Below are 18018 nucleotides of genomic sequence, written 5' to 3'. Positions count from 1 at the left end.
AGACAGTTTCGCTGTTCTGTGAAGGGAGTAGTACACAGCGTTGTACCAGATCTTCAGATTCTTGGCAATTTCTCACATGGAATAGCCTTCATTTCTCAGAACAAGAATAGACTGAAGAGTTTCAGGAGAAAGGTCTTTGTTTCTGTCCATTTTGAGTAGCCTGTAATCGAACCCACAATTGCTGATGCTCCAGATACTCAACTAGTCTAAAGAAGGCCCGTTTTATTGCTTCTTTAATCAGACCAACAGTTTTCAGCTGTGCTAACATAATTGCAAAATTGTCAATTAGCCCATTAAAACGATAAACTTGGATTAGCTAACACAGCGTGCCATTGGAACACAGACGTGATGGTTGCCGATAATGGGCCTCTGTATGCCTATGTAGATATTCCATTAAAAAAACAGCCGTTTCCAGCAACAATATTCATTTACAACATTAACAATGTCTACACTGTATTTCTGATCAATTTGATGTTATTTTACTTGACAAAAAATGTGATTTTCTTTCAAAAACAAGGACATTTCTAACTGACCCCAAACTTTTGAATGGTAGTGTATATCAACATATTTGCGAGGGCACTAGAACAGGCTGCTACACCCGGCCTCACCCTACTAGAATCTGAAGTTAAATGTCTACTGTTTGCTAATGATCCGGTTCTTCTGTCCCGAACCAAGGAGTGGCTACAGCAGCACCTAAGCCTTCTGCACAGATTCTGTCAGACCTGGGCCCTGACAGTAAATCTCAGTAAGACAAAAATAATGGTGTTCCAAAAATGGTCCAGTTGCCAGGACCATAAAAAACAAATTCCATCTAGACACTGTTGCCCTAAAGCACACAAAAAACTATACATACCTCGGCCCAAACATCAGCGCCACAGGTAACTTCCACAAAGCTGTGAACAATCTGAGAGACAAGGCAAGAAAGACCTTCTGTGCCATCAAAAGGAACATAAAATTTGACATACCAATTAGGATCTGGCAAAAATACTTGAATCAGTTATAGAACCCATTGCCCTTTATAGTTGTGAGATCTGGGGTCCACTCACCAACCAAGATTTTACAAAATAGGATAAATACCTAATTGAGACTCTGCATGCAGAATTCTGCAAAAATATCCCGTGTACAACGTAAAGCAACAAATAATGCATGCAGAGCCGAATTTGGCCGATACCCGCTAATTATCAAAATCCAGAATTCTAGCGATTCCCAAACCTTCCATGACAAAGCCATCACCTACCGAACAATGAACCTTGGAGATTAGCCTCCTAGGTGGCAGGTAGCATAGTGGCTAGAGTGTTGGACTAGTAACCGAAAGGTTGCAAGATCAAATCCCTGTGCTGACAAGGTAAAAAATCTGTCTTTCTAACCCTGAATAAGGCAGTTAACACTGTTCCTAGGCTGACATTGAAAATAATAATTTGTTCTTAACTGACCTGCCTAGTTAAATAAAGGTTTAAAAAAAAGCAAGATGGTCCTGGGACTCTGTTCACAAACAGACCCCAAGGTGCTCCAGGACAGCAACACAATTAGACCCAACCAAATCATGAGAAAACTAAAACACAAATACTTGACATGTTGGAAAGAATTTGCAAAAAAACTGAGAAAACTAGAATACTATTTGGCCCTAAACGGGGAGTACACAGTGGAGGAATGACTGACCCAAAATTAAGGAAATCTTTGACTATGTACAGACTCAGTGAGCATAGCCTTTCTATTGAGAAAGGCTGCCAAAGGAAGACCTGGTTCTCAAGAGAAGAGCACACTTCCCACAAAATGAGGGTGGAAACTGAGCTGCACTTCCTAACATCCTGTCAAATGTATGACCATATTAGAGACACATTTTTCCCTCCGATTACACAGACATACAAAGAATTCAAAAACAAATCCAATTTTGCTAAACTCCCATATCTGTTGGGTGAAATACCACAGTGTGCCATCACAACAGCAAGATTTGAGATCTGCTCTCACAAGAAAAGGGCAAGCAGTGAAGAAAAAACACCTTTGTAAATACAACCTTTATTTATTTTCTCCTTTGTACTTGAACTATTTTCACTCATTACAGACATAATATGACATTTGAAATGAATTTATTATTTTGGAACTTTTGTGAGTGTAATGTTTACTTTTGTTTATTTCACTTTTGTTTCTGTATTTCACTTGCTTTGGCAATGTAAACAAATGCTTCCCATGCCAATAAAGCGCCTAAAAAATGTCAATTGAATTGAGAGAGAGGGACAAGAGAGGACAATAGTGAAAGATGGTGATATGCGGTGTGAGCCACAAAGTAAGAGTGAATGAAGAGAATGAACATGTATACCAACAGAAAGCTCCTCCATGTCGTACACCACAATAGTATGACACCATGCCACTTCTCATTGTGAATGTTCAGACCACATTCTGTGCCCAACAGCATCAGTACTTGAGACATACAAGCCCCCTGTCCTCTCAGAGCTGCCTATCTATCATCAGGTTAATTACAGAGAGGGACTTATGATAATTCTCAGAGTAGCTAATACCCTAATGACCACCACTGCTCCGAAGGTTCGGATAAAGATGCATGTTAATTAATATTCCTTCAGTAATTCCAACACATTTGCCTTTCCATGCCACAGTGATATAATTATAGAGTATGATGAGGGGAAATGGGGCTACAGGGAGAGAAAGGAGAGAGATTCATAGAAAGAGAGGGGGTTGATAGAGAGACAGCGAGGGGGGGGGGTTAAAGAGGCAAAATCAGAGAAAGATAGGGAGAGAAATACAGTCAGTCTATCCTCCATTATAATAGTGGGGTATGACTTGTAGAAAACCCTCAGTCCACTATACAAAGTGTGGCCTTTAACTCTCAAAGTGTGACTATCTAATTCTCCCTTACTTCTGAGTGAAACAGTGCCTATAGGAGTCTAGGTTCATAAACTCAGTATCCTTTCTATACCCAGGCACTCTGGACTTTTGTTCCTAATGAGAACGGTACAAGTTGGCACTCTTTTTCATAGTCCTTAGAGTCGGATATGAACAATTGTCCTCCACCCTTTGTTGGTATGCTTTTTTTCTGCTGTGTTCCCCAGGAGATGCAGTTGTATGTATGCTGTGTGTCTCTTCTCCCTGCTATTGTATTGTTCTCCCTCCATTGGACAGTCAGGATTATGTGACTTGAACTGTGTAAGAATATTCACAAAGTTGCTTATTTATGTGTATTTTATCATGGTTGTCTTTGTTCTTCTGAAACTGACATGAGGGGGTGTCACAACTCATTATAATCCTGGTGCCATACAGCTTTACAAAGCAACTGCAGCAGCGCTGTGTATCACAGCCATCCGGGACCAGAGAGGGACTGTGTTTCAAAGATACTGGAGTCATTTTCAACTTCATAGAGAACATTCACCATGAGAGTACAATGGTGTGATGATTTAACATTTGGCTGCTTCTTTTTTTAAACTTTGAACAATACCAGTACACAAATTAAAACATATAATTATTTGCTGCCTTCTATTAAAAAACAAAGTTACACTGACATTATTCTATTGTATTGAATTACATTACAAATAATTTTGGCAGTCACCCCACTTGTATATAAATGGTGCGACTTACATTCATAAGTAAAGATATTCAAATACTTTTTTATTCTGGTGACTTTGGACAAAGTCATTCTGTTCAACCCTTTCTCCTTTGCTCTGTGACGTTTTCTCTCCAGCCACTGACAAACAGAGCTCTGACCTCAGTTGCTGTATAAGGGCTTAAACAAAGCTGTTCTCTCCCTGAGGGTGACACAAGGCAAATCAACTGATCCTTGATTACACACATCCTTGATTACACACATCCTTGATTACGCACAGGCTTTGTGATAATCCTAATCAACAGCTCAATCGATCACATTTGTATGGGAAACAGTTCAAGTGAAACTAAAAGAGGGAAAGAGCCAGATAATGTTAAGGGAAACATTGACCTTACAATACTCTATAATTTGGATGATGCCTTATATGAATCTGTTCTATAATTTGGGGATGATGCCTTAATGATAACAGGCCCAGTGTTGCCCGGTTATGGGAGGGTTTGGCCGGCTGGGATTTCCTTGTCTCGACGTGCTCTAGCGACTCCTTGTGGTTGTGCCAGGTGCCTGCAAGCTGACTGATCGTCAGTTGGACGGTGTTTCCTCTGACACATTCGTGTGGCTGGCTTCCGGGTTAAACAAGCAGTGTGTCAAGAAGCAGTGCAGCTTGGCAGGGTCGTGTTTTGGAGGGCGCATGGCTCTCGACCTTCACCTCTCCCGAGTCCGTAGGGGAGTTGCAGCGATGAGACAAGACTTTAACTACCAATTGGACCATGAAAAAGGGGTGAAAGTTTAAAAAATGAAATATATATGGGCCTGTCAAGGACAAGGTAGAGGAAGAGGAGACTGTGGCTGAAAGATCACACTTTGTATGCTGTGGGGAACATAAATCCTGATGGGCCTTCATAGCAGACTTGATCACACACCTTTTTTGTGGTTGCAATAGTGTTGTTCCAATCTCTTTAAGGGATGAGCTCCCAAGGGTGCGTGCCTGTGTGTGCGTTGGTGCGTGTGCTTAGAGATCAACACACATTTTTGCTAGTACGTTATATGCAGTATGCATCATGCATGTATTCTCAGTCTGCTTCAAAATAATTCCCTCACTACCAGACTCCCACACTTCTCAAGACCCTTCACATTCCACCTCCATCCCTGCCTGTTGTCAACCCAGGGCCTGGAGTGGCTTTAGTACGCTGTCGAGCTAATGGCTGAACGGCCCACAAGCATTAAGACATTCATCTACACACATTGCAGGCTAACTAGCTCCCTAAGTCTCACTGCAATTTAGTCAAGTCTCCAAATAACCCACTTACCCTCACTGCAATGCGCTCCTGGCCTCTCAATATCTGATTTCTCCATGCCCTGTGAATTGCCCACTCACTGCCGTAGCACTCTGTTGTCTCTGTGTTTACACAACTACGTCACTCCTCTTAACAGCTGTTTCTTTAGCGCCTAACAGGAATGTTACTCCAAAATATTTTCTAGCCCTCTTCTCTGAGGCTTGGGTGTTAGAGGTCTGGAATGGCGGTCTGTTCCCTAGTAATCATAGGTTGGATCGCTTGATTTCATGCAGCCTGATAGTACTGGAAAGCTGACAACAAAAGGGTGATACTGTGGCTTCACTAAGACTTCTGCTAGGCTGTGAAATTTCCATCTGCCATATTGCGTCCATTTAACCAGTGTTTCAGCTCTGTGTTTGTGAGTTATCTAGGCCCAAGAGAAATAGGTTTTTGGAATGTGTTTGAGTTATTTAGTGCTTAAAGAAGGATGCATTGTGGGCCTCCCAGGTGGCGCAGTGGTCTAGGGCACTGCATCGCAGTCCGTGGGGCGACGCACAATTGGCCTAGCGTCGTCCAGGTTAGGGAGGGTTTGGCCGGCAGGGATATCCTTGTCTCATCGCGCACTAGCGACTCCTGTGGCGGGCCGGGCGCAGTGCACACTAACCAGGTCGCCAGGTGCACGGTGTTTCCTCCGACACATTGGTGCGGCTGGCTCCTGGGTTGGATGCGCGCTGTGTTAGGAAGCAGTGCGGCTTGGTTGGGTTGTGTATCGGAGGACGCAGGTCTTTCAACCTTCGTCTCTCCCGAGCCTGTACGGGAGTTGTAGCGATGAGACAAGATAGTAACTACTAACAATTGGATACCATGAAATTGGATGAGAAAAGGGGGTAAAATTCAAAAAATAAAAAAGAAGGATGCACAGTCTCCTTCCTCATTAGTTGGTACAAGGTCTGCAGACAGTTTCAGCCTGTGAAGAAAACTGATCTAACTGGGACTAAAAAGAGCCTGACCATCTAATGAGAGAATCTCTCCTGTGGTCTGGCAGTGTTTGATCACACAGAAAACAGTGGGCTTAACTGTTGCTCCTTGGAAGTATGTGGGTGGATGTGTGTGTGTTATCTTGCCTACCCTTAAGTGTCTGTTTGTCAATTAATTGGTGTTTGTGTGTGTTCTGATTAGAAGAGGAGGAGTCAGTGTTACAGTGACACAGACATCCAAGTAGACAGGTCAGGATCAGAACAAACAGGCAAAGCAACAAACAGATGAACATGCACAGACATGGTCAGCCAAATGAATCCATTCATCAGTGATGGAAGTCATTCTAATAGCCTTTCGGCGGTGGGTTCTTATGGGATAGCCTGGGCCGGTTTAAGTTCTTTCTCTCCTCATCTCTCTCAAAAGTGCACTCATGTTGTCCAAGTAGACACCTGGTTAATGATGATATCTCATTATATTGTGAACATGACCTGGTATCCATGTTTCTTCCTGACTATTCTGATCACTCCTTTCTTCTCCATCTTCTCCCTCTCCAGCTCTCACCAATGTGAAGTTATGGGCCATCGACCGACAATGCTTTCAGACTATTATGATGAGGACGGGCCTGATCAAACACACCGAATACATGGACTTTTTAAAAAGGTGAGGAACAGAAATACTATAAATTCCCTGTATATAGCTACATTCTTATGTATTTTATTTTATTCCTGTTTTGTTAGTTACTATTTGATATTATTTTAAAACTCTGCATCATTGGGAAAGGTTTGTAAGCAAGCATTTCAATGTAAAGTCTACACCAGTTGTATTTAGTGCATGTGATGAAAAACATTGGATTTGATTACATTATAACATTTAATTATTTATCAATATACCAGACTCATACGACCTAGGGTTGGCGATATTGAAGTGATTTAACATTGAAGTCACATTTCCCCATTTGTATCCAGTTACATAATGACAGTTAACCGGTGCAATTGTCAAACACACGCTTGTTTGCAATTTCGACCTGTTAGAGCCGGTGCCCTTCTGTTTTCAAACCCTAGTGCCAGGTTTGTTAATTGACCTGTCTGTCTTATATGAGTCTCTTGCGCTGAGGTAGGAGGGGTGGCAGTATCTGAGGTGTGTCCTTATAAAAACATATACCAAAGTGACAATTTCAGGCAGCACTGGTGGGGATATTTAAAACCAACCAAAAGCTGGTGTTAGCAGTAACTTGGTTGGTTATGGTATGGATTCTGACAGTGGAAGTGCAGCCTGTCCAGCCATGACAACCACATGCACATGTGTTACGCACGCCTCTGAAGTGGGAACGCAACACCCTGCTACAACTCAACTCTCTGTGAAGCGAAAGAGGTGTGGACTGTAGGTGCGAGTAAGGATGACAAAAGGCAGATTTTACCCCTTACTAGGAATTTATTCCTTCACACGGTAATATGGGGAAAAGGGGCTGGACAGAGGCAAAGCAAAGAAAGTAAATCTCAAAGCCCCCTCTCCCATCTTACCTGCCTACCCACTACTTATCTAACTTAGCACCACCTGGTGCGCTAACCAAAATACAGGGGGTGGTCCGCCCAGGTCTTACCTAGTGTGCCTAGACAGTGAATATACTACTCTTGCCTAAGCACTCCCTAGGTGCCTTCCCCTTCCCCCCCATGGGAACAAATGAAACAGAATAACACAAACAATTTCAATAATCAAAACAGTGCGTCCTATTGACACATAACAGACATAACAGACATAACCAATCAGCTCCCTCAGCACCAACAACTAACATAGTAGACACCAAATTGCTTTCTGAGAAACAACCAACACTATATAACCCTCAGCTCCCTGAAAAACGACCAACACCACTCTCAGCAACTGAATTCTCTATATCACAATCAATCTCTCCAGCAATGATCTTCCAGCAATGATCTCTCATCTGAACAGAACACTGGCTTTTATATAGCTTCAGAAGGAATGGGTAATTGGAGACAGCTGCATCTTGACGAGGGGGCGGGGTCAGCTCTCCAATTAGCCATGGAGTCGACCAATCAGCTGCTTGAGGGATTTCAGGAAGCCATTTACTGAAATACACACATGCAAATACACCAACTACAACACAGAAACTGGGGAACGTAACAACATGGAACAAGATTCATTTTCTTTTTTATTTAGAAACATAAAAACAAATATTTGTTCACATTTCGTTTAATTTGATTAAAAACCAAGCATAGCTTCCCCTCCTCTCAATGAAGGCTGTGTTTTGGTCATGACCAATGCATTCGACAGTTAGTCAATCCTTTCATAAAGGGTTTGACTCATGATACCTCTTAATTCATCAAAAACCCAAAGAATGTAAATTAATCAAAACCAAGCCACAATTCACACAATAAAAAAAAAATAGCAACAATATGTCCGACACAGCCCAGGACTCATAGCCCTACCACCAGTGCTAAGATTTTCCGTTGCATTTGGTTTGTTAAAATAGAGCCCAATGTCTCCTTCAAGTTTGTTACGCATCTGGAAGTACCCACTCTACCGGAAAAATTATTATCCCTTCTTCCTGCTCTCTTTCTTCTCTCTATCTGACGTCGGCATTAGCATAGGGTTTGGCAGAGGAGACGGGCTGAAGACAGGGAAGCCTATTATCATATTAAAGGCAGAATTTTGTTGCACGGACATACAGCGTGGGACAAAATATGTCCTCATCAAAAGATGGAGGGAGAGGAGCGTGTCATTTGCATCAAGCAGGATATATGAGGTGCATTGGAAATGTACTGCTTTCTCTGTCTGTTCTGTTGTCTGTCCCTCTGATTGTCCCCCTGTTCTGTCTTTCACAATCTTTCCCTCTTTTTGCCAAGCAGCAGCTACTCTTCCTGGGGTCCAGAAAGCAGTTATATACAATTAAAAACATTACTTTACATTTCACAACAGATTTCCCATTAAGTGTGTGCACTCAGGCCATTCCTCTACCACTTATCTACAACAAAAAAATCTATGTGTACATGTGTGTATATTGTGTATGTTATCATGTGTGTGTAGGCGTGTGTCTGTGTGTGTACCTCTTCATAGTCCCTACTGTTCCATAAGGTCTATTTTTATCAGTTTTTTATCTGATTTTACTGCTTGCATGAGTTAGTTGATGTGGAATATTGTTCCATGTAGTCATGGCTCTATGTTGTACTGTGCGCTCATAGTCTTTTCTGGACTTGGGGACCTTTAAGAGATTTCTGGTAGCATGTCTTGTGGGGTATGCATGGGTGTCTGAGCTGTGTGCTAGTAGTTTAAACAGACAGCTCTGTGCATTCAACATGTCAATACTTCTCACAAATACAAGTCCTTCTCTCCTATACTTTGAGCCTGGAGAGATTGACATCCATATTATTAATGTTAGCTCTCTGTGTACATTTAAGGGTCAGCTGTGCTGCCCAGTTCTGGGCCAATTTTCCTAAGTCCCTGTTTGTGGCACCTGACCACATGACTGGACAGTAGTCCAGGTACGACTAAACTAGGGCCTGTAGGACCTGCCTTGTTGATAGCATTGTTAAGAAGGAAGAACAGCGCTTTATTATGGACAGGCCTCTCCCCATTAGTTTACAATCCAGAATTACTCCAACAGTTTAGTCTCCTCAACCTGCTCATTTTTCAAAATTTTCATTACAAGATTGAGATTTAGGGTTTGGTCAATGATTTGTCCCAAATACAATGCTTTTAGTTTTTGAAATATTTAGATCTAACTTATTTCTTGCCACCAATTATGAAACTGACTGCAGCTCTTTGTTAAGTGTTGCAGTTTTTTCACTTGCTGTGGTAGATGACGTGTATAGAGTTGAGACATCAGCAGACATAGACGCACAGGCTTTACTCGGAGCCGGTGGTAGGTCATTAGTAAAGTTTGAAAAAAGTAAGGGGCCTAGAAAGCCGCCCTGGGGAATGCCTGACTCTACCTGGATTATGTTGGAGAGGCTTCAATTAAAGAACACCCTCTGTGTTCTGTTAGACAGGTAACTCTCGATCCACAACATAGCAGGGGATGTAAAGCCATAACACATACGTTTTTCCAGCAGCAGATTATGATTGATAATGTCAAAAGTTGCACTGAAGTCAAGCAAAACAGCTCCCATAATATTTTCATTATCAATTTCTCTCAGCCAATCATCAGTCATTTGTGTAAGTGCGTACATGTTGAATGCCCTTCCCTTTAATTCTGCTGAAAATCTGTTGTTAATTTGTTTAAATAGCATTGTGTCTGGTCAAACAATTATTTTGAAACAAGTTTACTATGGGCTGGTAACAGGCTGATTTGGTTGGCTGTTTGAACGAGAATTTTTTTTTTTTCCCTCTTCCACACTTACGTTACAGAATTCAAAATTACAATTATTGTCTTTCAGAATTTGGTCAGTTATGCATGGGTGTGTAGGTTCAATATCAGTGGGTTTTGTGATGAATGATGGAGCCAAGTTGACCATTTTTGCCACAATGTCATTTAAGGTGCTCCAAAGCTTTACTATCATTCTATATATGATTTATCTTTGTTTCATAGTATAGTATAGTATTTCTTCTTGATCAGTTTAGTCACATGATTTCTCAATTTACAGTACATTTGGCAATGAGCTGTGCAGCCAGACTTATTTTCCATTCCTTTTGTCCCATCCCTGTCGCCCATAAAATGTTAAAATTCATTATCAATCCACTGGGATTTAACAGTTTTTACAGTCATTTTCTTAATGGGTGCATGTATATTCGTAACTGGAATAAAGACTTTCATAAATGTGTCAAGTGCAGTGACTGGTTTCTCCTCATTACATACCACAGACCAGCAAATATTCTTTACGTCTTCAAAATAGGAATCACTACAAAATTACTCATATGACCTCTTATACACTATATTCTGACCAGCTGTTGGAACTTTGGTTTTCCTAGATATGGCTACTATATTATGATCACTACATCCAATGGATTTGGATACTACTTTAGAGTAGATTTCTGCAGCATTAGTAAAGATGTGATCAATACACGGATTGTTTCATTGTAAATACCCTGTTAGGTTGACTGATAACCTGAACCAGGTTGCAGGCACTGGTTAGATTTTGAAGCTTTTTCTTGAGTGGGCAGCTTGATGAAACTAAATCAATATTAAGGTCATTGCTTTGTAGTGTGTACGGCCCAGTACATCACTGGGGCCAAGCTTCTTGCCATCCAGGACCTATATAATAGGCGGTGTCAGAGGAAAGCCCGTAAAATTGTTAGAGTCTCCAGTCACCCAAGTCATAGACTGTTTTCTCTGCTACTGCACGGCAAGCGGTACCGGAGTGCATAAGACTGCTGACAAATTGATCAAATGGCCACCTGACTATTACATTGACCCCCCATTTGTTTTGTACAATACTGCTACTCACTGTTTATTATCTATGCATAGTCACTTCACCCCTACCTACATGTACAAATGACCTCTAACCTGTGCCTCCGCACACTGACTCTGTACCGGTACCCCGTGTATATAGCCTTGTTATTGTTGTGTTATTGTGTTTCTTTTTATTATTTTTTACTTTAGTTTATTGGGTAAACATTTTCTTAACTCTTCTTGAACTGTACTGTTAGTTAAGGGCTTGTAAGTAAGCATTTCACTGTAAGGTGTGCACTTGTTGTATTCAGCTCATGTGACAAATAACGTTTGATTTGATTAGAATTTACTGGGAGGCTTATCGGAGGTAGACATGACAGTGATATTTATGTTTGAGGTGATGCAGTGCAGGGTGAGTTGGCCCCAAACTGACTTCCTACTAGGGCATACCGCCTCAGTGCTAACAGTATAGGTTCTTAGGCACATGATTACAGCGTAGGATTGACAGAGGCATTCAGTGGAGTTAAATTAGGTTACTTAAATTATGACTGCCAATGCCCCTGGGACAATGTACATTTGTAGCAGCAACTCAGCGACACAATTAGGATTAGAATTGAAGTCAGTCAATTCAGGAAGTGATTTGAATTTTAAATTCAAAAATATATATATATTTTAAATAATTAGCTTCTCCTTTTCAGTTTATGGAGAAATTGTTGAAAATAGGTGGCATTTCAGTTTACTTCCTGAATTGACCCCAACCTTTTTTTTTTTATCGTTGCCATTCAATTAGAGATTGATAACACCTGGCTAACCCATTTTCCAGCAAATCAATTACCTGAATTGATCAATTAAGGGCCAAGGGGAATGAAAATCAGCGGGACTGTGGCACTCGAGTTCAGACGGTTCACAGTCCCATTTTAGAAGACTGGAGTCTAAGCCACGTGCATGCAAACCCTCACACACACACAAAGACACTTGTAAACACCATCCTATTCCACATTAACAGTTTTGAACCTAACAACATGATGATCAAATTTACCATTTTATTACAACCCAATTAAGTCGTTAGATGCATAACTTTCCATAACAGAGGCTTTTTGTTTGCCGGAATTGTTTCACGGCTCGGGGCCTAAAGTCACATATGTTTCCCATTGTAAGGAACTATCTGACAAGCCATTTTCTGGCCAGGGTCCATGGAGGAAAGTCAGCACCAGGAGTCAGTGCTGGGGCGAGATGGTTCAGATTACTTTAATAAAGCATGGAAAACGAGAGGGACTTGGAGATGGAGAAACAGAGAGATGATATAGAGAGATAAAAGCCTTTGTTCCAATGCCTGGGTGCTGTTTTTCTCTCCCCTCTGATAAACATTGGCCAGTTTTCTTTAGTCCATGTCGATAACGAGCAGATGGGATTTAGGATTCAGAGGACTGCAAGGAAACGCACAGAACAAACATCAAGCCTCTTCAACCTCAGAGTGTGTGTGTGTGTGTGTGTGTGTGTGTACACATACAGAATACCACACATAGTAAATGTGTAGTGTATTTATATAGGTTCATTTCTGGATTATACTTTCACCAACGTTAAGAAAACTGAGCGAGCATAATAACAGAAACTCTATTCAGGCTAACCTATTGACTGTGTAGCTGCCGATATTACATGACCTTATACTGAGTGTACAAAACATTAGCAACACCTTCCTAATATTGAGTTGCACCCACTTTTGCCCTCAGAACAGCCTCATTTCATCAGGGCATGGATTCTACAAGGTGTCGAAAGTGTTCCACAGGGATGCTGGCCCTTGTTGACTCCAATTCTTCCCACAGTTTTGTCAAATTGGCTGGATGTCCTTTGGGTGGTGGACCATTCTAGATACACACTGGAAACTGTTGAGCGTGAAAAACCCAGCACTGTTGCAATTCATGACACTCAAACCCGGTGCGCCTAGCACCTACTACCATAGCCCATTCAAAGGCATTTAAATCTTTTGTCTTGCCCATTCACCCTCTGAATGGCACACATACTGTACACATTCTGTGTCTCAAGGCTTAAAAATCCTTATTTAATCTGTCTCCTACCCTTCATCTACAGTGATTGAATGGGTTTAACTGGTGACATCAGTATGGGATCATAGCTTTCACCTGGATTAACCTGGTCAGTCTATGTCATGTTTTGTATACTCATTGTATATGTCTATTAGCATCAAAGCCCTGTAGCATTGTGGATCCCTATTCTTCCTTGACTTCCTTCCTCTTTTCTTCCTGCAGTGTTCCAACGTTCCATGAACTTCCGGAGGAGATACTAAGCAAGCTGGCTGATGTCCTTGAGGAGGTAGGTCCTCATTTGAAAGCCATTATGTACACAAATGTGTTCGCCAAGGATACACATTTCTATGGAAACCAAAGAGCATTGCGTGAATGGATAATGGATGCCTACGGGTTGAGGATGTTCTTGCTATGCTGAAGGCAGAGGAGGTTTGAGAGTTCTGAGCAACTGGGTATGGTGATGATGAACTTGTATGTGATGTGACAACACATACAATTGAAATATAATTGAAATTCTTGAAGGACTAATTAAAATTCTTGGAGGAATCTCACCAGTCAAACATGGTCAGATCACCACTTTTGCCCAGAGGAATGTATATATTGTACCTGTTCTCTGGTTTACCTTTTTTGTTTCGGTTTCCTCTCTGAATTATTTCAGACTTCTGGTGGTTTTGTTAAAGGTTATATGTTTTTCTTTTGACATTGCAATAGCAATGATTTTTTTTAGCACTACACGTCTGAGCTCCATTTAAACTATTTGTTATCCTTTTTCCTTTGATATGTTCTCCAGTTTCACTTTGGCTGCAAACTGCTTTTTACATTTAGTTTGTCCTGCAGGCTTTTAGAAGCCTGTAGCATTTGCATTTCTCTCTGTGTGTGTGTGTGTGTGTGTGTGTGTGTGTGTGTGTGTGTGTGTGTGTGTGTGTGTGTGTGTGTGTGTGTGTGTGTGTGTGTGTGTGTGTGTGTGTGTGTGTGTGTGTGTGTGTGTGTGTGTGTGTGTGTGTGTGTGTGTGTGTTCAGATAATGACCAGGAAGTGGTCCCAATTTTGGCCATAAAGTGTTCACTTCACAAGGACAGAAAAATCTATCAATTATGCTAAACTATGAAAATCTATGCACTCTCTACAACTTAAGGTTTTTCCTATTCCGTTTAGTTTCTTTCAACATAAATATTTACCTCTCTTTCAAGAGAATGAATGACACACAATTATTAAAGTTCATTTTAAAGCTATAATATTGTTTTTGCATGTTATTCAATGTGTGTATAACGCTTGCCATTTCGTAGAAAATGAGAACCTTTGTGACTGCAGTGGTAAAATGAATCAATGCATTTAAAAAAGAACAGACCATCTGACTAATGCTTGGGACATACACTGACTGCCAAACACAAACTAAAATAACATGTTAACATTATGTTTCTGAGAGCCCCTCTGTGTCATTCAATACTATGTTGTATTCACCAAAGTACTGTTTATTCTAATGTCAATCAAGTGCTGTCTTATTGATTTGTCTGAGATAGACTGAGACATACAGTGCATTCGGAAAGTATTCAGACCTCTTCCCTTTTTCTACATTTTGTGGAAATACCCCATAATGACAAAGTGAAAACAGGTTTTTATAGATGTTTGCAAATGTATAAAATAATATTTACTTAAGTATTCAGACCCTTTGCTATGAAACTTGAAATTGAGCTCAGGTGCATCCTTGAGATGTTTTTACAACTTGATTGGACATGATTTGTAAAGGCATACACCTGTCTATATCAGGTCTCACAGTTGACAGTGCATGTTAGAGCAAGAATCTAGCCATGAGGTCAAAGGAATTGTCCGTAGAGCTCCGAGACAGGATTTTGTCAAGGCACAGATCTGGCGAAGGGTACTAAAAAATGTCTGCAGCATTGAAGGTCCCCAAGAACACTGTGACCTCCATCATTCTTGTATGGAAGAAGTTTGGCACCACCAAAAGTATTCCTAGGGCTGGCCGCCCGGACAAACGGATTAATCAAGGGAGAAGGGCCTTAATCAGGGAGGTGATGGTCACTCTGACAGAGTTCTAATTCCTCTGTGGAGATGGGAGAACCTTCCAGAAGGACAATCATCTCTGCAGCACTCCACCAATCAGGTCTTTATGGTAGAGTGGCCAGACACTCCTCATTAAAAGGCACATGACAGCCCACTTGGTGTTGGCAAAAATATACCTAAAGAGTCTGACCTTGAGAAACAAGATTCTCTTGTCTGATGAAACCAAGATTGAACTCTCTGGCCTGAATGCCAAGCGTCCCGGAGAAAACCTGGCACCATCCCTACGGTGAAGCATGGTGGTGGCATCATCATGCTGTGGGGATGTTTTTCAGCGGCAGGGACTGGTAGACTAGTCAGGATTGAGGGAAAGATGAATGGAGCAAAGCACTGAGAGATCCTTGATGAAAACCTGCTCCAGAGCGCTCAGGACCTCAGACTGGGACGAAGGTTCACCTTCCAACAGGACAACAACCCTAAGCACACAGCCAAGACAATGCAGGAGTGGGTTTGGGACAAGTCTCTGAATGTCCTTGAATTGCCCAGCAATTGCTAACAGGTACGTGTATATTTGGGCAGATCGCTAGAACACCACCCAGGATTTGACTGCTATACTGAAAAACAAGAAGACAATGTAACCTCTATGTTTTGAGATTGGATGACATAATTTACAAAGGTCAGCATCTGTTTCCATGGGCAGTGTGTTTAGTTGGTCTGGTGTGGCACATTGGTCACAGTGTATTGATTGGCTGAGCTCTCTACAGGTTAAATGTCACAGCTTTGTCTTACAAAGGCCAGATACTCACTCTCACATACCACATTCAACCATCTTTGCCTGGATAAATGGCAGTGTGTTTACACATAATCCTGTCTTTACAGGTTAACACACCTACCTGTGTGTATGAGGTTCAATGAGAGGCTTTCAAATCAAGAGAAAACACAGGAAATGAGAGTGTGAAGAATATGGAGCGTGCATGTGTGCGTGTGCGTGCGTGCACATACACATGCGGCTGTGCCTATGTGCTTATATGTGTGTAAATATGTGTGTGCTTTCAAAGGATTGTTGCTTCAGGGGACTCTGCACCCCAACTAAGATACAATACTGAGGGAAAACCTTTTCACCAATGCAACGTGTTCAAGGTGTCTCACCCTGGGGTGAAGTGGGTATTAGACAGAGGTGCCTGGGTGACTCATCCTTCTCACTTATCTTCTCCTCTTTGGTTCCAGACACACTATGAGGATGGAGAGTACATCGTCAGACAGGGAGCCACAGGAGACACCTTCTTCATTGTCAGCAAGGGAATGGTGAGACCCTCATCATCATCAACATTATTGATATAGGGTTCTCAGCCAGACATGTTACCTTCTGTCCCAGCCAGGGAGCCAAATAAGGTCAACGATTTACCCCATTCAAATTATCAAGATGTACAGTATCCATCTGTCTCAACTAGTGGAACAAACCTCTCTCTCTCTCTCTCTCTCTCTCACTCTCTCTCGCTCTCTCTTTGTGTTTCTTATCCTGGGTCTTTCTTTCCCTTTTTGTCTTCCCAGATCATATTAAAAGTTGAATTATCACTATTTCCCTCAGATTTAGCTATGTATTTCTGGTGGATGTGATGTCATACTGCAATAGAACCTTAATGAATGAAGATAGAAGCCTTAATTAAGTCAAACGACCTTCTATATCTTCACTTTGGCCATTTCTGCTGGACCTCCATCGCTCAGTTGTCAGCTAGCTAATGACCTGGTTAGTGGTTCCTCACAGACCATAGCACCAAGATGTCCATCAAAGATGTACAAAGATTTAGCATGCACAGATATGTCCATCACCCCTGCTCTGCATTAACCTCACTTTGATGTTGAATAATGTAGTGATTAGTCAACCATACAGTTACAGAAATGTCCATTACAGAAGGGTTTTAGGTACTTACAGTGCAGCTCATGGTCCCATAGGTCCCTTCTCTCAGAATGTATAACTGCTCACTCCCCCCTTATGGATTTAAAGTGGCACCCCACCCTTTGTCCAGGTGAATGTGACCAGGGAAGACAAGCCCAGCGGGGATCCTGTCTACCTCCGCAGCATGGGGAAAGGAGACTGGTTCGGAGAGAAGGCCCTGCATGGGTAAGACTGATAAGCCCTCTACTCACACTTCTATCTCCCACTCTTTGCCCTGCCCCCACTCTCTCTCTCTCTCTCTTTGTCTTTCCTCCATTTCTCTTTCTTTTTCTCTCTACCTGCCCATCTTGCTCTCCCTCTCTCTCCCTTTCATTCTCTTTTCCTCTTCGTCCTTCCAGGCAGGTGCTCTGTGGCAATGGATAAATCAGAATTGTGACTAGAATATCTGTTATGTGCATACACCCAATAAACCACATGCATCACATTGCCTGAGTGATCTCCCCCCTGACACATTGTGAAGTACCTTGAGAACCTGGCAAGTGCTTGTATAAATCCAATGCAGCATTATCATTGTCCGCAAATGTATTGGGTAAGACCGTACTTGTACAAAGGACTCCAATGTCGGACGTAGCCTTCTTTTCATTCCTTATTACCTTGTATTTCATAATGATTATTATGTTTTTTTGACCACATTATGCATTTTACCACAATTTCCACAAAATTCTCATTACCGCAACAGTACAACAAAGGAATACCCAAATCAATTTCTAATATATTTTTTAACATTGCTCCTCTAATGAAAGGCCTGAGTTAAACGTACACTGAAAAGACAAATATGTCAAATGAAATTATAAAACATATCAAATTAAACCAGACTTTTTCCATAATTTGAGCTTTTTAGCTGTTTCAGTA

General features: G+C 41.6%; 1 protein-coding gene across 2 annotated transcripts in view; it reads left to right on the top strand.

Annotated features, from left to right (window-relative positions):
- LOC112253028 (cGMP-dependent protein kinase 1) overlaps window positions 1-18018 on the top strand; it is a 143618-nt gene that overhangs the window by 96308 nt on the left and 29292 nt on the right. For both annotated transcript variants that reach the window (XM_024424888.2, XM_024424887.2), the window contains exons 4-7: window positions 6360-6465; window positions 13414-13477; window positions 16437-16514; window positions 17237-17331. In XM_024424888.2, the coding sequence (XP_024280656.1) occupies window positions 6360-6465; window positions 13414-13477; window positions 16437-16514; window positions 17237-17331 (343 nt within the window). The remainder of the gene's footprint in view (window positions 1-6359; window positions 6466-13413; window positions 13478-16436; window positions 16515-17236; window positions 17332-18018) is intronic.

This window comes from Oncorhynchus tshawytscha, linkage group LG06 (genome assembly GCF_018296145.1).
Source record: "Oncorhynchus tshawytscha isolate Ot180627B linkage group LG06, Otsh_v2.0, whole genome shotgun sequence".
In the NCBI taxonomy this organism is placed as follows: Eukaryota; Metazoa; Chordata; class Actinopteri; order Salmoniformes; family Salmonidae; genus Oncorhynchus; species Oncorhynchus tshawytscha.
Note: the sequence above shows the minus strand (reverse complement) of the source record. Positions and strands in the feature narration are given on the sequence as shown.